The sequence below is a fragment of the Podarcis vaucheri genome, assembly GCF_965113315.1.
Source record: "Podarcis vaucheri genome assembly, chromosome: 16".
NCBI classification, from domain to species: Eukaryota; Metazoa; Chordata; class Lepidosauria; order Squamata; family Lacertidae; genus Podarcis; species Podarcis vaucheri.
This window is the reverse complement of record NC_138754.1, coordinates 20724693-20748597: the sequence shown is the minus strand read 5'-3', so window position 1 is coordinate 20748597 and position 23905 is coordinate 20724693. Positions and strand designations below refer to the sequence as shown.

Here is a 23905-nt window from a genome sequence, read left to right as displayed (position 1 = left end):
CTCTCTCCTCTTCCTTTATGCCCTTCCTTATAATCTTTGCTCTGCATGCTCACCTGCTCTCCCCATCCTCCCCCCTTTCTCACCCACCTCCCTTTCAGCCAACAGAAGACATGATTCTGTACTACAGGTGAAGACCCCCGGACTTCTTAACTGGGGGTTAAACTGAGCTCAAGACTGTTGTGGCTTAGTGTGGTTTTAATCTGTACTGTCGTGCTGTCAGCAAGGGTTCTCTTCCAAGTAACATAATACCATAAGCAACTTTGTTCCCCAAGTCAGTACCTGTTGCTATGCTTTGCAACCTGTTAAAGAGCACGTGCTCAGCGTACCTTTCAACTCCCCATGGCCTAGTCGCCCAAGGCGTCCAATCACAACTCTCCAGGGCAGTGATGTCATCTGGACGATCCCAATACACCATTCCCACAGCTTCTGCAAGCCAATTTTACGGGCCGATACCTTGCACCTCCTTGATCTATGAAGATGAGAGAACAAAAGAATATTTTTGTATTTCAGCCTAGGGTAGCAATAACCTAATTTAAGTTGCGAATTTATGGGATTTCTAAAACGTATGCTCCATCTGTGAAGAACTGGAAAGCAGTAGTATAGATTCACACTGAAGAGTATTTATTCTCACATGGGCAACCAAACAAGAACTTTGAGCGCCATCAGGGTGATTATATGAACTGTCTGTAAACAGAGCCAGACCGCTAGTCCACTTAATCAACTGATTCTGTAGTTGGAAGTGAGTGGATGGAAGTAGCCCTATACCCTCCAAAATGAGAGCCTGGTATAGATCTGGGCCCTTCTTAGGTGAGAAATGATAGGGGTGTATTAGATGGTCCAACAGTGATGGGTCATGAGTCCAGTACTGCTTCAGAGGATATCTTATTTGTGTATGCTTGGCAGTCACCCTTCAAATGTGGGCTGCAATACTGTTGAATGTGAGTAGTTTACGTATGGGCGGTTGATGATGCTTGAGGGTGTGAATGGTTGCAGTGGTTATGTGAAATGGATGATGAGAGAGATTGGATGGCTGATTGCGTGTATGTTGCGTTGTTTGAAATTTTATATTTATGTGACCTTGTAGTGCTCTCTGATTTTACATTATGTTAATGCATAAGGATATTATGCATTTTGCTATGTGAATCATTTGACATGGTTTTATTTGCTCATTGTGTGCATGAACTGCTTTGAGATATTTTAGATAGTAAGAAGTCTATAAATGGAATTAATTAATTAATTAATTAATGCTAATGCTACTTCTACTACTACTACTACTACTACTACTAATAATAATAATAATACAGTACTGCCTCTTCTGTGGCTAGCAGAAGTACTCTAAGATGTCAGGGAAATAAAGGGCTTGTCCAGCCAAGCCAAGCCATCCAAGATCCCCCAAACTGGAAATGCTGCGGATTACTGAAACCTTCTGCGTGCAAAGTGCATGCTTAGCTACTATGTGCAGAAACCCGGTTTTCTGCCCTACCTGTTTGGCAAATCGATGTTGACAATGCAGGTTTCCAACAACTCGCCGTGCAGGTCGGTGCAGGAGGCCAGAAGCCACCGCTGGTCGTGAGATAAACAATACCCAACAAAGAGCACATTGTACTTCTGGCTGGCTTCTCCAAAGGTCTCCCCGAGCTCTGTCTGTTTGTCTTTGATGGGTGCCAGGATAAACGGAGGGGAGTACAGCTGAATGGGGCTGGGCCGCTGTAAAAAGAAGAAGACATCACGTAAGATGGTGAAAGAGCTTTTAAGGTCACAGCAGCTCTCTGCTTATGGTATGCCATTTGTCTGAAGCAAGGCCTGTGGAGAGCTACCAGCACTGTACGCCTTGAACACTCAAACAGCAAATATCTCAAGATATTAATCTTAAGGATGATCTGATCCCTACAATACTCCATGGTCCTCTATGGCTAGAAGCAGTGCATTCAGTGTTGGATCCCCACACCTGTGGCACTCCCTCCTATCTGAGATTAGGCAGAAACCCTTCTTGTTGTTACCCTTTGTGTGGTTTATTTTAAATTGTAATTTTGTGTACACCACTTAATGATTAAGCAGCGTATCAATACCTCAAATAAATAAATAAATAAAAATCCATTGTGTAGTGGGGCAGCTACTTCATACAAACTTCTCAAAACAAGCTCAGAACATGGGTTTTGTTTTTGTTTTTTCTTTTCAGAACAAGGACAGGTGTTGTGCCCATTCATTCACGCCCTCCACTCGCCTCTCTCTCATCACAATATGTAACAAAGTTTTGAACTGAGATAGAGAAGGAATGGTGTTTAAACAGATTTCTATTTGGAATTTGTCGGCTCTGACCCAAGTGACCTTCTTGCATCAGGCATGACCTTATGCCTCAACTGCTAGTACATGGTCGTTGTCCTTTCTCCTCAAATAATTATATGCCAAAGAATACACGAATTACATATATACATCATGTATAAAAGAGTCAAGCCACAGGAGACACTGCAGTTCTCCAGAATAATTTTATATGAATCTTTTATGGTTATATGCACTGTATCTGTTCTTGTTCTGCTTACTTTTGAAACCCTGAGTGTATATATAAGTCAATGGAGGTGCTCATTCTGGACTGAGCAGGTTCCACTATGCAACTGATAAATCCTTGGCTCAAGGAAGACAGCATTTGACACCACAATTTTTATTTATTATTTTAGCAGTGTCATATTTCTGGGTGGTGTTTAGTTTAGTTTAGTTTAGTTTAGTTGATATGCACAGTTGGAAGTTCTACTGACCTAAGGGAGATGAGACAATGAATATGTGTGTTTGCTTCATTCCAAGAGACACGTATTAAGGTGTTTAGTAACATGTGAAAAGGAAGCAAATGATCATTCAGCTTTGAGGCTTCTAAAATTCAGGGTAGCAGGGTTAGGCTGCAAACCCAGCTGTGCAGTTAACCTCCTCAATGCATTGAGGAGACTATCGCTGCTCTCAGTTTCTCAAGCAGCGATTCAAAGCAACTGCCACATCCTCCTCTGCCTGCTTCTTGCAATAACTTGGGCACAAGACAGCAATTAGATACTTCAGGCCAAGTACCGGGTTCCGTTTCAGCTTTCCAGGGCGGGGCTGGTTATTGTGTGTGTTTGTTAGAGCACTCACCTCCGGGTTCTTGAGAGTCATCTCGATGTTGGCTGCTGGCCCAAAGCCGGTCAGGGACTTGATGTGGATCTGTGTGGGCAGCGGTTGCCTGCACTGGCAGTAGACAGAGAACGCCAGAGACTTCAAGTGCTGAATGTAAAAGACTTGCTCGTCCTTCATGGTCTGCAGCATGTATTGGCAAGGCACAATCTAGAGTGTGATAGACACAGGAACCAAGTCAGGATTATAAGGCTCATCTTGGGACCTGTTCGCATGTTTAATATTTAAGGGGCACCCATAAAATATATATTTTTTTTGCCCATATACACAAAAGTGAAGGCAAGCAAGAAACCTGATTATTTTTAAACTGTTTTGGAGGTTGCAGCTTTTTGAGAGTAGAAAACTTGGACACGCTGTTCCCTTAATGTGTGAAGCAATCACTGTTATTCTGCCTGTTCTACAACATGAGCCATTTGCCACAGACTGGGGTGAGCTGAGCGAGTTCACACAAACTGATGCCATTTCAATAGCCTGGAGAAAACCCGCTATCAATAATAGAGTCCCATTATGCCACTGCTTAGTCATCTAGAAGCAATTTTCGTGTGTGTGTCTGATGCACTGCAACTCCATGGCCTTCAAGAGAACCTCTGACACCCAAGTACTTGTCAGAAAAGCTATGTTTTAAGCCAGGCTCTCAAAAACAGCAGCTGCAATAGGAAACCTGCTCCTTGGCTGTTCGACTTCACAAAGATAGGAACTCAAGAGGATGGGATATTCTTTCATCGAGAAATGAGGCTTCCATATAGAAAGATGGCTATCAAGTAGAAAAGGTCCTGGCCAAGGCTTCTCCCTGACAGGCTAACTCTATCTAGTTGGAGGCAGAGGAGGAGAGGACAGGGAGTGAAGAAAGAGCTGGGGGGGCACACTTTCCCATTCTTTGGACTCCCTGGGAAGCCTGCTGTTGTTAACTGGAACTGGGTGTGGAGAGTGTAGCTGAATGGGGTACAGCTGTGGGCCTGCCCATACAAAGCAAGTCTACAGTGAGAGACTAGCCTTCTCGTTGTGAGACTTTTATGGGTGAGCTGAGAGTTTTTGGGGATCCTGGGTGAGAACCCAGAGGCTGAAAGGGAGGGTGTGTCAGAAGGAAAATAAACTGATCTCTCTGTGTGTATGTCTGAATGTAACTCTGTATTAATGTAACATTTTTATATGTAACTCTTTATTTTTGCAATATTTTTGTTTAAATTGTCTGTTGCTGCTTCAGTTTTCTGTCCACTTAATGTATTAAGTGGTATAGAAATGCTGAAAATAAAATAAATACATAGAGGTAATTTCCCCCCCCCCATGGGTAAGTGTTCCATCGTATGAGCTGCACTTGCTGTTAATACTCTAGATACATGTTTACTTTGCTGTTTGTGAGAATTAAACCTCAGACTCATCTGGAGGTCAAGATCTTTACAGAATAAACACTGAACTAATTGTCTGTAGTAATCAAAGGGCTCCAGGCAGAGGGCCTTCTTGGCAGTGGCACCCTCCCTGTGGAACACCCTCCTATCAGATATCAGGGAGATAAAGAATTACACAACTTTTAGAAAACATCAAAAGGCAACCCTGTTCATGGAAATTATTAATGTCTGACAACTTAGGTTTTTTTTATATTTTGCTGGAAGCTGCCCAGAGCAAATGGGGCAACCCAGCCACATGGGTGGGGTATAAACAATATTATTATTAATTATCATCATCATCATCATCATCATCATCACTACTCCTGGGTACAGTAGACTCATCACACATTTAAAGTGTGTCTAATGACCACTGCCAATTTCCCCCCAAGATTTTTGTGCTTTATCTTGCTACAGAGCCAGCAAAAATCTGCTACGGTCTTCCAACACAGCTACATTCACAAAGCAAATAGATAGATAGATAGATAGATAGATAGATAGATAGATTCTTTATTGTCATTACACAAGTGCAACATTGCACAAAGTGCAACGAAATTGGATGCCATCCCTTAAAACAACAAAAGCAAGACAACAACAACAACCAAACAAACCACATTTCAGCCACACCCACACCACACCCATCAAACTCCCAGGTCACACTAACGAGTTACAGCATTCAAAAGGGCCACAGCTCTTGGATAGAAACTGTTTTCCAGTCTATTTGTCTTTGACTTGATGTTTCTATATCTTCTGCCAGAAGGCAGTAGTGCAAACAGACAGTGCCCCGGGTGAGATGAATCCTGCAGGATGTTATTTGCTTTCCTAAGACAACGGGAACCGTACAGTTCTTCCAAAGATGGGAGAGGATGACCAATAATCCTTTGGGCTGTGGTTATGACCTTCTGGAGCACCTTCCTCTCCCTAGCTGTACAACTGGAGAACCAAGCACAAATACAGTATGTAAGAATGCTCTCTATGGAGCCTCGGTAGAAGGACACCAGCAGTCTCTCACTCAGATTGTTCTTCTTTAAAAGTCTGAGGAAATAAATTCTCTGCTGGGCCTTCTTCACCAGAGCAGTGGTATGTGCGCTCCAAGTCATGCCCTGATCGATAGCTACTCCCAAAAACCTGAATTCCGCCACCCTCTCCACCCGTTCCCCGTTGATATACAAGGGCTGAATGTCCGCCTTTTTTTTCCTGTAATCCACCACCAATTCCTTGGTCTTAGCCGTATTAAGAGCCAGATTGTTCTCTCCACACCAAACACAGAGCCGCTCCACCTCGTCCCGATAGGCGGACTCATCCCCTCCTGAAATGAGCCCTACCACCGTAGTGTCATCAGCAAACTTGATGATTTTGTTGCTGGAATAGATGGCTGTACAGTCATACGTATAGATAGTGTAGAGCAGGGGACTCAACACACAACCCTGTGGTGAGCCGGTGTTAAGGCTAAGGGCTGTGGACATGTGTGACCCTACTCTAACCCTCTGGGAACGTTCTGACAAAAAATCCAAAACCCAGAGACAGGTGGAGTTGGAGAGTCCAATCGCCTCTAGCTTGGACACCAGTCTATGGGGGAGGATAGTGTTAAAAGCAGAGCTAAAATCCACAAACAGCAGCCTCACATAACTCCCCGGCTGCTCCAGATGGGACAGAGCAGCATGGAGAGTGGTATTGATGGCGTCTTCTGTGGATCTATTTGCTCTGTATGCAAACTGGTAGTTGTCAAAAGTTGATGGAAGACAGGAGATAATGTGACGGCGCACCAGTTTCTCAAAACACTTCATGATGATTGGAGTCAGTGCAACTGGTCTATAGTCATTCAAACTACTGATTGTGGATTTTTTAGGCAGAGGGACAATGGTTGACGACTTCAGGCAGGGTGGGACAATAGACTGGTGTAAGGACTTATTGAAGATCTTAGTAAAGACCCTCGCCAGCTGATCCGCACAGCCCTTCAACACCTTTCCAGTGATGCCATCAGGTCCAGCCGCCTTCCTCGGATTCGCCATCCTCAAAACCTGTCTCACCTCATGTTCCTCTACCGTGAATGAGGGGCCCCTATGGGCTGGTGGCTGTAATACCGGCGTCTCAGGTGGCTCCTTCTCAAAGCGAGCAAAGAAGAGGTTAAGCTCCTCTGCCAGCAAGGGGTCACCGTCGACAGCACCAAGGTTAGGTTTGTAGTTGGTAATATGCTGAATCCCCTGCCACATCTGTCTTGTGTTGTTGCTCCTTAAATTATCCTCAATCCTCAGCCTATAGTCCAATTTTGCCCGTCGAATACCCCTCCTCAAGTTTGCTCTTGCTACACTGTAAAGCTGCACCTCGCACGACCTGAAAGCCCTGTTCCTTTCCCGCAACAGGCACTGGACCTCTCTATTCATCCAGGGTTTCTGATTGGGGTAAAACCGGATGGATTTATTTACTGTGACAGTGTCTGTGCAGTGATTGATATAGCACAGAACTGCCGCCGTGTGCTCCTCCAGGTCTGAACTATCGAAAATATCCCAATTGGTTCTCTCAAAACAGTCCTGCAGCTGGTGAATAGCACCTTCAGGCCAGATTTTAACAGATTTTAATATTGTGGGAGCCCGTTTCCTGAGTGGGATATATGCTGGTACCAGGAACAGAGACATATGGTCGGACTGGCCCAAGTGTGGCAGCTGTAAAGCCCTATAGCCGTGATTTACATTCGAATAAACTTTATCCAGTGTCTTGTCCCCTCTTGTGGGACATTTCACATGCTGATAAAGCGTTGGGAGCACTGTTTTAAGTTCAACATGGTTGAAGTCTCCCGCAATGATGTGCACAGCTTCAGGATACTTGTCTTGCTGGCTGCTGATAAGGTCCTTTAAATGAGATTAAATCAAGATCTTAATTTGAATGGTTCTGCAGGATGTCCTGTGCAGGTGTCCTATGAGATATTTGCTACTAGAGGTATGTGCTGTACCCTACCCTACATAAATTTAATTTCTGCTCCCAAGCCACAATAAACCCACAAAAAGACACGTTGCTCTAAAAATGTTTGCACAAACTGTGCTGTCCGGAAGAATCTTGCAGAAGAGAATGTGCTATATTCAATATGTCATGCTGTGTTCTATTTAGAGCTCTGATTTCCACTGGCAAAAGGCCATGTACTTACAAACCAAACTACAGGTTCGTGGATATAAGCAAGGCACATAATGAGCTGGCAAGAGCACCATTTGGCTCAAAATCTAAGAGGCAAACCGGTCTCTCTCTAAGTGGCCTGGGCCCAGGACACCTGAGGGACCTCCTCCTTTATCACCCTCCTTGCTTCCAAAGATCAGAAGGAGAGGCCCCTCTCTGTGTCCCTTCTGAGTGTGGAGGCTCTGTTGAGGATGACTAGGAATAGAGCTTCTGTGGCTGCACCAATACTGTGGAATATCTTGCCCCATAAAGCACAGATAGTCGCCTCTCTGGCTGTCTTTTGCCAACCAGTGAAAACGTTTTTTGCCTGCTGAGGTCATTTTTACTTGTGATCTCTGCTGCTGAGGTTGCTTTTAAATGGGTTTTAGTTGCTAGAAGGGCCCACTATAAAAATTTCTATATAAATAGATAAGTTACCTGGAGAATGAAAGAATTCCTCATATGTTCAGGCAAGTTGTCCAGCATCTCTGTGTAACACCGCATCAAGCTCAAGAGCCAGAAGTTGGCAGAGGTGGATTCCTCCTCGGCAGTGTAGGTGAAAGGATCCACCATGTAGATGACGACAGCCGGAGGGTAGGCGTGGCTATCTGCCGACTCGGGTTCCGTTGGAATTCCTATCCTCTCCCTCTCTGCAGAACTAGAAAAGAACAGGGTGTTAAGTGCCGGTTTAAAATGTCTTCAGTAAAGAGATTACACACATGGGGGGCTATGGAAAAGAGGCATAGGGGGGAAGGAAGGGGGAACAGCCTGAGAAAAGAGGCTTGCTCCAAAGGCACAGAAAAAGCGAATTATTAAGAGACAGCAGCTTAGTGCTACGAGGTTACCTTGGGCTATTCCAAAGCCTAAGCGTTCGTTGCAGCAGAACACAGGCTTAGCTGCAGTTCCTGCAAAGTAGGGCGTTGGGACAAAATGACCCTTTGGGTCCCTTCCAATTCAATGATTCTACAGAAAGTTATGCCTCCTTAAACCCTCTAACAAGGAGTTCTCAGGGTGAATATTTTAGTTTGGGGCAATCCCATCCATGTTGATGTATTCTGATTTGGTTTAACAGTGCTACTCTTGCGTTTGTATTAATACGTTCCATCTGCCTTGGGACCTTTGGGTGACAGGATTGGACTAGAAATGTCAGAAAGCAAACCAGCTGAAATCAATTGGCTTAAGCAGTCTTAATGCTGCGTTCAAGATTATGAGCAGAGCATCAACAGCAACAAAAATCACCAGTCATCGTATAGTATGTAGGGATAAACTACAGTGGTGCCCCGCAAGACGAATGCCTCGCAAGATGGAAAACCCGCTAGACGAAAGGGTTTTCCGTTTTTGAGCTGCTTCGCAAGACGAATTTCCCTATGGGCTTGCTTCGCAAGACGAAAACGTCTTGCGAGTGTTCCGATTTTTTTCCGCTCCCCCCCTTTTTCTAAGCCGCTAAGCCGCTAATAGCCTTTTAGCCGCTAAGCCTTTAATAGCCGCTAATCCGCTAAACCGCTAATAGCGCTAATCCGCTAAGCCGCTAATAGGGTTGCTTCGCAAGATGAAAAAACCGCTAGACGAAGAGACTCGCGGAACGGATTATTTTCGTCTTGCGAGGCACCACTGTACAGAACATCAGACATACACATGTAGAGAAACAGAGCTAAAAACCCTCTGCTCTGAATGCTCACTGGACCTACCTTTCCTGTCCTTCTTGCTGCTGTTGAGATGAATTATGCCCTGTCTCTGCATCTCCTCCGGAGACTGTGCTTCCTTGGGGTCTCTCCGTAGAATTTACACCAAGAATTGGGTTTTGACCTTGAGGTAGGCCACCGCTGAACCCTGAAGAGGAGGTAGTGCTTGTCTGGTTAATACTGGGCACTGAGGAGGATGCTGACAGCTGTGGCACTGTGGATCCAGAGGTTGAACTGTTGCCTCCTGGGAGGCTTGTGGTCCCTCCGTTGGGTGTGGGGGTGAAAGAACTGCCAGTTGGGGGAGCCCCAGGCGCAGCAAGGCAGGCCGAATTGGGAGGAATCGGTGCGGAATTCCCAGATAGCGTTTGTTCCTGGCTTGGTGGTGGTGCTGGTGCTGTCTGGTGTTTAGGTGGCACCAGCAGGCTGCTGTCAAGTTGCAAAGTAGCTAAGTAAGGTGCTGAAAGAATACACAGATGCAAAGATGTTAAAAATCATGACCGAGAAAAAGGCTGTCTGAAGGGCAAGCCTTGGCAACAGCAAGCAAAAAAAAGCACCACAAAGTCTACGCTTTCAAAACAAGAGTCAGGCAGGCAGACAGAATTATTTCCTTGATAAGGACTTTACTGACTGGGAGTCAAGTGGCACTGCAGAGTCCCTGCAGTGTGACAAGTGGGAGGAAAGGGAAATCATGAAGTTTCCTTTTTATTGCTTGCTCTGGAAGCCCAAGGAGTACAGATGTATAAATCCAATTTTGCAAAATGTCCTGGGAACTGGCTGTTTACGTTACTGACAGGTTTCACTGGTATGTGCTTAACTGAGGATTCAGCATATGAATTCCAATCCTGGAAGTTGTTCTGGAGTTATGTTGGGAAGGACAGGCCTCATCCATTACTCAATGGACCAAATAAGGTGCTGGCACTTTTCACATACTGATGTGCAGGATGTTCCCCACACTGGCCAGGGAATGATCGCTCCCCTTCCTCCTTCACACACAATTTGATCAGACCTCCCTTTTGATTTGAGGTACGTATTAGTAGAAAGCTGTTTTTCTTCTCTCCCCCCCCCCTTTCTAAAAAGTTAACACTGTAGGCTATCCCACGTCTTGGGGATACAGTGGAACATAAAGTTGTGTGGTTCTGAACCTGTATCTTACTGAAGGAAGGAGCAATGTTCCCGCATATAGTAGAGGGCATCTGCCTAGAAGGTTGTATCTCCTGATTATCCCAAGGCAGGGACATGTTGATTTGTATATGCTTCCTCCTTTCTGGCTTGTCTATGACTAAGCTTAGGACAGAGTAGAGTTTCCTTAGCAGTAACAGAGAAGTAGAGAAGGCTACAGCTGGGCCACATAGGAGAAAGCCAGAGAATGCCAATTCTTTCCACCATAAAACCCAGAAAATATAGTGTGCTAATCATAACCATTTGATTGGATATCACATCCAGCAGCCAAGAAACTGACCTCATGAATCATCACATACATCAGTTTTTCAGCCAATGCTCAACAGATTCAGAACAAAGTGTGAGCAGTAAAAGAAGTCAGGCTGCTTGGAAAAACAGGATATACCTGCCAAGATTAAGCAACTACAAGAAAATCACCCCAACACAAGCCCGGGGAAAGAAATGTAAAAATAAATAACTATTAGCCATGAGAACTAGGCTCCATATGTAAGGAGAGGTGTTACCCTCATGTCTGTTTATATGCTTCCCAGAAGCACGTGGCTGACCACCGATGGAACGAGGATGCTAAACTAGAGGGACCTTTAGAGTTCACTCCATCAAAACTCTCCTTCTGCTCTTGGCTACCTATGCAACCTTTGGGACAGGCAGCACCATTGAGAGAATGTAAAGTGTCTGGGCTTTCAAGCTGAAGAGCCCAGCTGAAATGAATTGCCTCCGACCTACTCTGTCTCTGCACTTACCTAGGTGGTGACGACAGACTTGCGCATAAAGTTTGAGCCTGGAATGATTGTCACAGTCTTCATTGCCCCAGGGTGGGTTAAACCAGTCACTCACAAGCTCATCTGTCAGCTTCTGGGCTACAGTCTTTCCCACTTGCATGATCCCATCATGCAACACTTTACAGATTGGTTTATGTTGACCAAGTCGACACATCTGGAGACATAAAGAGGAAAACTGATTGTAGTAGTGCACTACATATTCACAAATCACAGATCTTGTTCTAGAAATCTTCAGAGGTCTGAACATGCATCCCCAATCCAGCATTTATTTATTTTTTAAAAATTGGGATACTCCCACAGGTAAAGCATAAATGAAACAAAAAGTCCATCTCTCACTTTATTTCAACTGGCTCACAATTAAGCCTAAAGGACAGAAAAGAAGAATCCAAGTTTGCCCAAGTGCAATTTATTTCAATGCCAGTGTGCTTATCTGCCATGACTTTCAGTGGAACTCAAGCACTCTGAGCTATCTCAGGATATCACACTAAAACAGTGAGCAATTGCAACAGAAGCTTTCCTGCTCCACAATATTTGAAATTGTGGAAATTGCAAAAGTCTCTGTTTCTGTTACCCACCCTGACTTGTTGCTTAAGCATTACTGCATCCTAGTGGATAATTAAAGTATTACCGCTGTCTTGGACTGGAAATAATAAAAAATAGGTGTGTGCCTCTGAGAATAAACAGAAAATTGAATGGACTGGCAATGCTACACAATAACAGGGCTTTCCAAAAATAAAATAAAACCAACACGAGCAATTGCATATAATCCAAATGTGCCAATTTTTCGAAGAATTGTAGGTATTATTCATTACCTCATGATCCCCCTGGTGTGCTAGGCTAAGAAAAAGGTTTGTATACGCCAAAGAACACCCCCACACCCCCGGATATGACACTAATTTTCTGCTTCTTTGAGAATCTGCTGAATCAGAATCAGAAGAATCTTTATTTGCATCAGCCACCAGCCATAGCAATAAAATAAAAAGAACTGTACTGAAGATAGAGGGAAAAACTTAACTATTCAAAATACATCAGTAATGAAATAACAGATCTTATTCTAATTGCCCATGCTAAAATTGCAGTTTTTGCTGTCACCTGGTTATCTTGAGAATCTGATGCTTTAAAGTGGACTTTGCCAACCTGCTGCCCTCTGGATATTTTTAATCTACAACTCCCATGAGCAGGATCATAGCTAGGGGGTGGTGAGGTGGGGCCCGCCAGGGGCACAAGCAAGGGGGGCCCCACAAAATCGGCTTTAAAATATGTTCATAAATATGTCTATAAACAAAAAGATTGATTATTGCCTCATAAGAAAATGTTTTAAATAGAGGGTGAATTGAATGGGGGGCAGGTTGGAAGAGAGGCAGAAAGAAGAGTGAATTTGTCAGTGTCTAGGGGGCGCAATGTGGACAGTTCTGCCAGGGCGCAAGATCACCTAGCTATGGCTCTGCCCATCAGCCTCAGCAAGTTTGTGCATGCTAGAGCTGATGGGAGTCACAAACTAAAACCGGTGCAGAAGGGACCAGGTTGGCAAAGGCTAGGTAAAGGTAAAGGGACCCCTGACCATTAGGTCCAGTCGTGGCCGACTCTGGGGTTGCGGCGCTCATCTCGCCATATTGGCCGAGGGAGCCGGCGTATAGCTTCCGGGTCATGTGGCCAGCATGAGTAAGCCATTCCTGGCGAACCAGAGCAGCGCACGGAAACGCTGCTTACCTTCCCGCCGGAGTGGTACCTATTTATCTACTTGTACTTTGACATGCTTTCAAAGTGCTAGGTTGGCAGGAGCAGGGACCGAGCAACGGGAGCTCACCCCGTCACGGGGATTCGAACCACTGACCTTCTGATCAGCAAGTCCTAGGCTCTGTAGTTTACCCCAGAGAGCCACCCGTGTCCCAATTATTGCCTTTAGCCCTCCCATGCTGCTCTAGCTATGCCATTTTCCCAATAATAGATGCTGATGGTGTAATCTGTTGGGACACAAATGAAAGACAAAAGACGAGGGCTGCTGTTTGCTAGAATTTTGGTCACGGACACCTGTTTTTTTATTGCGGTGGGGGGGCGAGGGCACAGAGTCCTAATAAACCTTATGAAACTCCCTCTTGCTCACCAACCTCATATACGGCGCTCAAGTCCCTGAAGAAAGTTTTGGCTCCATCAAGCAAGGCCTCGTTTTCTGGACACACCACGATATAAGCAACATCCCGATGGCCTCCATATGGGTCCAGCAGCAGCCTCTCCCAGAATGGCAAGGAGAATGGAGAGATTGTCAGGAAGTCCTTGTCATAGCTGACCAGCAAAGTGGGGATTGGAAGAGGCTCAGGAGACTCCTCTGAACCTGAATCAACAAGGAAGGAAGTGTCAGAGGACTCAAGACACCACAGGCTGAGCTTTGACAGGCTTTCCAAGACTAGCTTTCAATGCAAAAAGTACCCTATGGCTCTGGACACCTCCCATGGAGCCACTTCCTCCACTGAAAGGTTACCGGAAATGCCTTGCAATCAAGCAATAATGGTTTTGCTGCTGTGAAAACCACAGCCAGCACAATGACTGTTGGGTGTGAATGGTGCATGGAGCGCAGCTGGCATGGTGCCTACTGGATAACACACGTGGCAATGTGCATCCCACACCTGCCATTTTTAAATCTAGAAAGCTGTGATCTCCTGCACCAGCACAAAGAAATAAAAGCATAGGTGTGTTTGCTGTACCATAGGTTCCCCGTCCTGCCATTTTATGGAACTGCTGCCAGGTGAGGGGTCCTTGGACATGCTGGATGTTTTCCCAGGTCCTGCCAGTCCGCTTCTTCTGGATGGCATCTTGGAGGAAAGGCTGGAGAGACAGAAGCATGCGTACTACGTCCTGGGAGGAGAGCATGCTGATGTCTAGAACTGAAAAACAACAACAAAGCAGCTAGACTCAAGAATACAGTGACAGGCATCCAAAATGGTTCAATTCCCTTGCTTTAAAAGAAAATAATAATCACAGAGTATCTTACTTTTTTATCCATCAATATATTAATAGTAGTTTCAAAATTCCAAGGAAGTCTTTTTCATCTTTCTGGTGGTATCCAACACTATACTCTGATCTCTAGAAGCCTCACCCAAAAGAAGATCTTACAGAAGATGCACATAAGCCACAGTTCTGAGATGTACATGCACAGCTTTCACACATTCTGCAATTTGCAAGACACTTGAAATCCTTGTGTGACTTTCAAAAAGCAGTTTGAAGTTGAAAAAGAATGAGAGCTCCACTGGGCATAGTTCCTTGTCCACATGTTAAGAGGCTCTGCAGAATATCACATGCATGACCTACATGCTTCCAGTGGCTGCCGAGTCTTGTTAAAATAAGTGGAGTTCAGAAAACAGAATACAGGCACTCAAAACATACACAGCTTAATATTGTAGAGCATCATACATTCTAAATGACATTCAATCATTTAAGTGCCATTGCTGATCGAAACAAAATGTCAACAGCCATGCATAAAAGAGAGGTTATCAGCAGGCACAGGGTAAGTACAGAAGTATAGAGAACCCACTGTTCAGAATATTGACTGACAACTGGGCTAGGGATGAAAACCAGGAGGAGGAATGGAGTTTTCAGAAATGGGGGAGGACAAGACACATGGACATTAAAAAAAGGTACACAACATCACATCATTTTAGAGGTAGGTCAACTGGGAAAGTGTTTAAAATGTCCCCAAGGATGGATGTTAGAGCTGCTAATAGAAATAAATAAATCAAGAATTTTAATGTAACTGAAACTGGCCACCAGTGTGTTCAGCTTACCTGCAAAAGAAATCACTAAACAGTCCAATGGACAAGTGAAGTTGGCATAGAATGCTGACTGCTGTAGGTCAGCATCAGGGAAGGGAAGGGCAAAATGAACTGAGAAGTTAGAACCCCAAATAGAAGCACTCCACACTTATGCAGAATATTCTGCTTGTGCAGAATAATACTGTATCATATCAGAATTTGAAATGAACAGCAGTAAAGGGCTAACGAACAAACCCAGGAAACTTCAGACGCTTCTCACGTCATATTTGTCCATCTAACTCAGTAATGTCTACTCTGACTGGCAGCCACTCTCTACAGTCTGAGGCAACAAAGGGCCTCTGCCATTTTTCCATTATGTGATCTTTGTAACTGGAGTTGCCAAAGATTTAACCTGGGACCTTCGATATGCAATACATGCATTTTACCTCTGAGCTACCACTTCTCTCTCTTTCTCTGAATTATTAAATTTTGTCTGGCCAACAAATAGGACTATGCAGGGTGGGCAGGGCATGAATAAAGGGGATGAAAGAGGGTCAAAAAGTAAATTTACAAGATCATGGGCATGTTCACTTCCATTGCCAGTGAGGAATCTCTGTATTTAATTAGATGATCTGATAATACAACAATTTTACATTTTAAGATTCCTCGTAATGGCGACTGATGATTTATAAGTGTTGATTGTATGCTGATATTTCTTGACTTTATTTAGTTTGCACTCCCAAGAATTTGGGGTTCAGGTTGAAGGCAAATTAAAAGCTCATCAAGGAGTGATGTGCTGTGATTCCTGCATTGTGGGAGGTTGGACTACGTGCCCCTTTTGGGTCTCTTCAAATCAGGACCAGTCTGCCCATGAGACAATGTGAGACAGCTGCCTCAGGGCGCCAGGCTCCAGACAGCCAGGAGGGCCAGCAGATCCAGCCTCAGAGGAACGCAACACTCACTGCCACTGCCTCCTACACTGGGTGCCCAATGCATACCTGCCACTGCACACTCACCTGAGTGACTATTGCTGCTGCTAGGCAGCAGTTGGCAGGTGCAAGACAGTGGGCACATGGTGGGTGGGCATGCAGCAGAGGTGGCAGCGATGGGGGGGCGGCATTTCTGCTTTGCCGCTAGCAGCAAAATGCCCCAGGATGGCTCTGCTTCCAACTGTACAATTCTATGAGTTGGTGAACTCAGAAGTTTGAGAAACTAACCCTGTGAACCACCCTTATATTGAAATGAAGTTGACAACAACAATAAAAATAAAATAATTAACCATAGCACCCAGAAGTGTTTTCCGAAACACCGAAGGAAAAGCAAAATCTCACCGTTGCTGTGAGGCCAAGAGTGAACTGTCGCGCTTCTGACTAGAGCTTCATCCACTTTCCCACCCGTGGGGTTATCCACATACTGCCTGCCTTGCTCCAGAGCGTTGAAGCACTCAATCCAGGAGTCGTTGCTCTCTGCCTGAACTCTGTCATAGCTCCAGTTTGTGTAAGAGAGTGACTGCCTGCTTGTGGCGGACATGTAGTCCAAACAGCTCAGGGAGGTGAAAGGCTGGGTGTGCTGATTCTGGAGGAGGAGGAGGAGGCTTACTGGGGGCTCCTGGGCCCTTTTGGACCCCTCTCCCAGCTGAGGAATCAAGGTGGTCTGACACATCATCAATCTCCTCTCTGCCACCTGGCCAATGTCTGAAGTCCTGCCAAAAATATCCAGTTCATCCTCGATGAACAGCCCAGAGTTGTACCCTAGCTTGCGGTTCATAATTGCACTGAATCCACAAGTGCACCGATACTGGTCCTCGTTCGATGAATCCGGGATATACAGCCCAACGTCGGCACCTTTGATATTCATGTTGCACGCGCAGATGCAGCAGCTGTCGAAGTTGCTGTCTTTGAAGATGTTCAGCACGGAGTCCGAAAGGATGAGTGTGACGTACAGGCTGTGGGCTTCCAGGATTGGTTGCACTGTGGCCGGCTCCACGGAATTGAGAGGCCGGGTTGTGGAAGGCGTTGAGGCTGGCGAGCCTTGGTCCGTGCTGTCGTACTTGACGGATCCTTGCCCGCTGGCAGTGCCGCCGCCTCTAGGAGTCCTTGGGGTCCTGGGTGTGCGTGGCGTAGGGACAGAAAAACGAGGAGTGGCCGGGGAAGGCAATACTCCCGCCCCACTGTTGCTGGCTGGGGCAGCACTGTTTAACGTCACTGGAGTGCTCATCTGGGGAGTGTTCATCTGAATGTAGTCTTGATCGGCCAGGCTCCCAACACTGGGGACGTTGCTATGAGCAGATAAGGGGAAACAGGAAGAGTTATATGGCTGCGTTTATGTTTTTTTCACACAACTTTCATCTAAATGGGAAGTGGATACAGTAGTACCTCGGGTTACAGACGCTTCAGGTTACAGACTCCGCTAACACAGAAATAGTACCTTGGGTTAAGAACTTTGCTTCAGGATGAGAACAGAAATAGCACTGTGGCGGTGTGGCAGCAGCGGGAGGCCCCATTAGCTAAAGTGGTACCTCAGGTTAAGAACAGTTTCAGGTTAAGAACGGACCTCCAGAACGAATTAAGTTCTTAACCCAAGGTACCACTGTACAGACATCTGTCTTATTGAAGCCTTATCCATAGCATGCCACAAGAGATCTTGTCAACAACCAAATTAAGGAGCTTTCTGATACGGCACAGGAAAGAGATGAACAAAAAAGTACACCAAGCTTTACAAATTAAAAATTAAAAAATGCATCTACCAAGTGGCTGGAGCCAGGTCACTATTAGCAGTGCAACAGCTTGGAAGGAAAACAGAATGCTGAATAAATAAGACAGCCACAAGACAGCACAAAGGAAATGCTAAACATGTATAGGAATAACAGCACTTAAAGTGCTTGCTTCTGAATACGGATCTTATATTTTAACTGATTTATACCTACTTCACCTAATCCTGGGTAAATTTCGTAAACTGTTGAAATTCAGATCTCTGCTTGCAAACTAGCCTTTGGAGTTTGCTGTCTGCTTGTGCCACAACTGGAAGAGGCCAACACTTGTATTCACATTATTCAAAACTGCACAATTAATTTCTCAAATTTCTATCATCAGGAAACGGCCTTCCATTTCACCAAGAAGCTACTTTTAGATGACACATGCACAACTGCCATGGAATTGCACAGTAAGGGCAACATGGATGCAGATCTCCACAGTTGTTCCTACTTACCATTGCTAATAAAAACACTTTTCTTAAAATGTGCTCCTGATGAAGGAGTAGAAACCTGCAGATTTAAATGCTTCTACTTTCCCTCTTCAGCTAATGTGAAAGTTTAAATATTCATTTTGAACTCCCATTCTGCCAGCAATTTGAGAAGGAAATGCAGTGAAACTTGATTCTCCAGAATAATTTCCCTGTTATCTCTAATGGACTGGAGTGCCAGTCAGGGAAAATGAAATGGGGAAGGGGAGGGGAACAGCCTACAGGTTTAGAAAGAAGCTGAAGCGCAGCGAGTGCCTCTGAGAAGCAACAAAAGGTGACCAAGAAATCTTGATTAGCAATCACCTCTTTCACAGAAGCCTGCAGTAACAGTCATTGCTCTAATTGGATTACACTGGAAATAAAAGATTTTTATCCCAATAAATACCTGCAATTAATAATCAGCTCAGGCCTTGGGAAGTAGTTACCATTAAAGGGGGGGGGGGAAAGAAATTAAATTGCTGCCTAGGTGGTGTCAAGAGCTTCACATTTCCCCTGTCTTTCCCTTTTTTGCAATTCCTCAGAGAACACCGAAGAACCTTTGAAGAAAGTGATTGATATAAAGGACTGATATAAAGATACTAGCTGCTTCCCCTCTAAAAATCAATTGACTGCGAATGGGAGAGCCTTACATTGCATGTTCCATTTTAAAGGGGTTTCATACATTTTATGGTTTCCATGCTCGCTGTGTTTTGAGATCAGCAGCTGGGCTTTGCATTTCATTGAGACTGCTAAACAGAGTTCCAATTAATTCTTAGTTGATATACTGGCACTAACTTCAGAGAGGAGAGGATCAGAGCACAGCAAATGGGCAGGCTGTGTCTGGACCAGGAAGAGCCAGCAAGCTGGACAAGGAAGTAAGTAATGGGAGAAAAAACTTGACTGGCATTAAGGTCAACCTCCTCTTTCTATGATGGGCGCAAGGAACCTTTGCAACTGCATTCCCTTCCAGGCAACCTTCATGCCAGTGATGGGCAAGGTCAACAGCAAAGGTGGGAACAGCAATGAATCTAAATTTTACCACTGTGCAATAGGCTACTTTGTATACAACGTCACACAGCCCTGTCCATCCTCCGGCCAGCCACATCAGAAGCATCGTCAGAATTCAGTGATACATTCAAGCCAGGCAAAAACATGCAAGGAGGGAGTACAGAAGGCCTGAGAAGAAGAGTGTGTGGCTGGAGAGGGTCCTAAAGGCCAGATTTGGCCCCCAAGCCCAATGTTCTCCATCCTTGATCTATGCGCTAAGAGGTGCAATGGGCACTTTATGCCAATGTTAAGAGCTGGCTAACCCTAAGCTTGATATGATGTGAAAATAATGACTAACGTTCCCCCTCATCTGATTGTACATTAGCAGTGGGAAGGACAGCCATCACCCTAACCGTTGTTGTCAGGGTCAGAAGGTTAACCTGCCTCTCAGGGAGCCCTGAGAGTAGCTCACTCAAGGATGCTTCTAGGAAAGAGGAACACAGCCATGACTCTCTCCCCACCCTAGGTCTCTGCATGAGTAAAGGTCTGTTGTACACACAAGCAACTTAAAGGGAACCAGAAACCAAGTGTGGCTCAAGAGCCACAAATTAAAGGGGAGAAAGAAGACAGGGAGGGCAGAAAGCAGGAGTTCCGTGGCTGCGCTGGGAAGACAGTCTTGTGTCACTAAGCACCACTGGAGCTTGGTGTTCTGCACAGAGGTAAGCAGTGCATGCTACTCTAAGAAACAGAAGCCTGAAGAGGCCAACAAGGCTGTAGGCAACAAGTGAAGTAATTTGGGGTGTTGGATGTGCATGCATGAAGGATTTTTCAAAAGAAGTGAGAAAGCAGTCGCTTCTGTCACCTGTCTCTCTTTTGTGGCTGACAGATATGGGAATTGACCTCCATGGCTACACCCATCATGGTAGTTTTTTTAATATTTGATTGATAAAAATCATGCCTAGATCATTCTTGGCAGAATTAACGGTACTTCTAAATAGCCTCCTCTCCACCTCATTACGTTCCAAGTTAATCCCAAAGGCTAAGTAAAAACCATACATGGTGGATTAACAAGGAAGTCAATGAATATCCTGCATGACTATGCAAAAACACATAAACCCGTTTTCTCATTTCCACTGCTGTACTTACTTGTATCCATCTCTGATGAAAGCAGCTGTAGGCGGTAAAGGAAGTTGTTCGATTTTTGGAGGAATGGCCCAGGAAGGCCGATAGACACAGGTCTCTGGGATCTTCAGAGGTAGCAGGCACTGGCTGGGAAGCATCTTCAGAGGAGCAAACATGGAGGAGCCCACAAAGGGCTGAAAGGTGGAAGATTTGTGCACAAAGGAGAAATCCTACAAAACCAAGGAATTGATTGGGTTGGGACACATAAAAGAAACATACGAATATTATCCAGGCAGCTTTTCTTGCCTAAAATTATGATTAGTGGGCTTTAGGAACCTGGAAATGTGCCAGATACTGAGTCTGACCATTGGGTCCATGTAGCTCAGTACTGTCTACACTGACAGGCAGCAGCTCTTCATGGTTTCAGGCAGGGTTCTCTCCTAGCCTACCGCCTACCTGCAGATGCCACTGGAGATTGAACCTGTGACCATCTACAGGCAAGGCAGATGCTCTTCCACTGAACTACATCTCTTTCCCATTTTAATCTTCAACATTGGCAAGCAGCTCTAAATTCTTTGAAAACAGGAATCGCGGGATTTATTCAAGCTACATTCTAAATGAAGAAAAATACACCAGAGTATCACACTACCAGCTTTGCAACTGGGAAATGGGTGCCCACTCCTTGCTTAGTACAGGTGGCAACATCAGCACCTGGCAAAGTATTATCTACCCCAAATGGCAGCAGCTCTCCAGAGGTTCAGGCAAGAGTCTTTCACGATGCTTTTACCTGATCCTTTTAATGAGAGATGCCAGAGATTTAAGTTAGAATCTTCTGTGTACAAATGCATCTTCTACCACCGAGCTACAGTTTTTCCCTGAGCTCAGCCACTGTACTTAATGCTCAAACTTTGCTGCATTGGGATGTCTGGACAAAGAATGTCTGTCCTTCGTTCATTGGCTGCAGTACCTGCAAACCCCCAATTCATTTCCATGGTTATTCATGTTCATTTTAAGGCAGAGCTGATCAACAACTTTCCTGCCCATATCTCTCCACCCATGTTTCAGTTTTACACCACCAGCAGCTTTTAGCTTGATACCTTGATTTCTTCTGGTTTAGGGCTGCCTAATCCATCTTCCACTTCCATTTTAAACTCTGTGAGCTGGGTTGTAACCATGTTGACCACAGGGCTTTCCATCATTCCCAGTGTAGTCACGGTCTCCGAGTTGATGCCGTCTTTATAGCTCATCACAGGGGAGAAAGCAGGGTGTTGCTCCAAGGAAGGTGGTGTTGGAAACATCCTCTGCAGATCTGCCACAGCTAGACAAGATAACCCATGTGTTAACACATTATATATACTTTTTTTTTAAAGCAAGCCTTCCATGATGCTCAAAAAGCAGACTTGCTGTCAGTTTCAGAATTAGCCTCTCTGAACTCTTATGGTAGTGGATTCAATCATTTAACCTTAGCTGTGTGAAGAGACTCTTTGTTTCATCTGTCCTGAATCTTCCAACATTTAGATTATGAGAGACGGCTATCACTACTATGGAAATGGAGGTTGGCAATTAAAACGCTCCTCTGAGAAAAACTGGCAATGAACAGAAGTTGTACTATGAACCTGCTATCTTTACAGCTTAGCCAGCAAAGCCAAATTTAAAAACAAAAACAGTACTTTGAATCAAACATTTCCCTGCTCCACCTCAATTGTATAGTTTTCAAGTGACACATGTCGGGGGGTGGACATGCATGCACGCAGCTCTCAACCAGGTCTGGAATGGTTTGCTCCACCATTGGCCCATATCTTTATAATCTCAAGAAGTTTATAAATCAGCAATTCATCTCAAGGTAAAACAAACTGCAGGAGCAGATCTGGGGTATCTAACTTCCTCTACTGTATTTCTTTACCTCATTCTTTTATACCGATTGTGAAACAGGATTGTGATATTTTTATTTTATGTTTTATGCTATATATATATGTGTGTGTGTGTGTGTGTGTGTGTGTGTGTGTATTGCTTTTGGTTGCTTAAGAAATAATTATTAATATTAAGAACAGGCAAGAAGTTATTCATGCTTAACAACGCAGCTTGCTTTGTTCTTCTCAAGGACATATCAAGGTAGAACTGGGAAAGGAAAGGGAAGTCACAGGTTGGGCAAACATTAAGGAATGCAAGTCTCCAAGTCTAGAACCAGACTACAGTAGAGATCCTATCCATCCCTGAGCAGCGAGAGACTAGCTTGCTAGCAATATAATAAAAGGAGAAAGCAACCAAAGGAACTGCAGCATAGTGTGAACAGCAGCTATGTGCATTTCCTAAACTCAGCTGAGACATGCATGCACAAAGCTGGGCTTATCAGTCACGTCCAGACCAGAGGGAACAGCCACTGATGCTACAGTGTGGTCCATGAGCCTCTCTTTGACAGGCAGTTTGTATAACATGCTAAGTATCCATCAGCAACTCTGATCAGTGCTCTCCAGCAGATTTGCCGCCGGAACATCCCTGTGGAGATTGTAAGGCACACACAGCATGCTGATGTCACCCTGCTATTCTTCTAATTGGCAACAAAATGGAGCTTAGGAAAGCACTGGTCTTGCATCCAAAAGGGAAATCCTTCAGAGAGAGACCAAGCTTCTAGGCCTTCAAAATCAGTGCGGAAGGGGAAGCAGGTTCTGCTGTCTAATCATCTGACAACCCTCTCTATCTCTTTCTCTCTCTCGTGCATGTACACTTACTTCTGCTCTTTCTGAAATCTTTTACAGAAGCTGCTGCAGAGAGAGAGAGAGAGAGAGAGAGAGAGAGAGAGAGAGAGAGAGAGAGAGATGAACATTGAATGGGGCAAGTCCTATCTACTTAACCCTTCCCAACCTGCTCCACACTGTGCCATTCTTTTTGGAATTCCCTTTTTTTTAATTAAAAAAGAAGGTGGGGGCAACTTTCTGCAATGCAGTGTCATTAAAAGAAGAAGAAGAAAATATTTAATTAAATAAACCCACAGAACTGACTGGGTATCATTATTCATTTTCATGTGTGTCATGCTTGAGAAAGCCTTGCATATTTTAAGCAGCTATAGATCTACTAAAACTGTCAAAACCCAATCTCTGTGTACTTCATACTTCTGCATTTGAGTAAATCAGCACTGCTTTTATGGGTCCATAAAACTCTCTGACTCATCCTCGTGACACCATGGTTTTTCCCCTCAATTTGTTCTCATTACCAGCTAGAGTTAATGAGATAATGTTCAAGAATGATTTGCGGCGGAATGAGAGTTCAGCTTAGAGTGGCCGTGGTATCTCACTCTCCCTCTCTCGGAAGCAGGAGGATATTGTAATTCACAATGACATCTGTTAGTATCACACACACACACAATTCTATTTTCAAATATACATAAAACATTTCTAAAGCATATCACGTATGCGAGGGTTGCAGTGGGGAAACATCTGCGGATCTCAAAGGACAATACAACTCCCTGCAGTTCCTGGCATGATGGAAAAGGAGCAGGGCATTGGGAA

The 23905-nt window shown here is 44.7% G+C and overlaps 1 protein-coding gene across 1 annotated transcript in view; it reads right to left on the bottom strand.

The window, feature by feature from the left end:
* MED13L (mediator complex subunit 13L) overlaps positions 1-23905 on the bottom strand; it is a 175947-nt gene that overhangs the window by 16985 nt on the left and 135057 nt on the right. The window contains exons 15-25 of the mRNA XM_082202873.1: positions 21497-21717; positions 20424-20629; positions 16403-17349; positions 14028-14207; positions 13434-13657; positions 11287-11479; positions 9374-9824; positions 8124-8343; positions 3118-3306; positions 1484-1707; positions 327-469 (exon numbers count right to left, since the gene is read on the bottom strand). Of these exons, the coding sequence (XP_082058999.1) occupies positions 327-469; positions 1484-1707; positions 3118-3306; positions 8124-8343; positions 9374-9824; positions 11287-11479; positions 13434-13657; positions 14028-14207; positions 16403-17349; positions 20424-20629; positions 21497-21717 (3198 nt within the window). The remainder of the gene's footprint in view (positions 1-326; positions 470-1483; positions 1708-3117; positions 3307-8123; positions 8344-9373; positions 9825-11286; positions 11480-13433; positions 13658-14027; positions 14208-16402; positions 17350-20423; positions 20630-21496; positions 21718-23905) is intronic.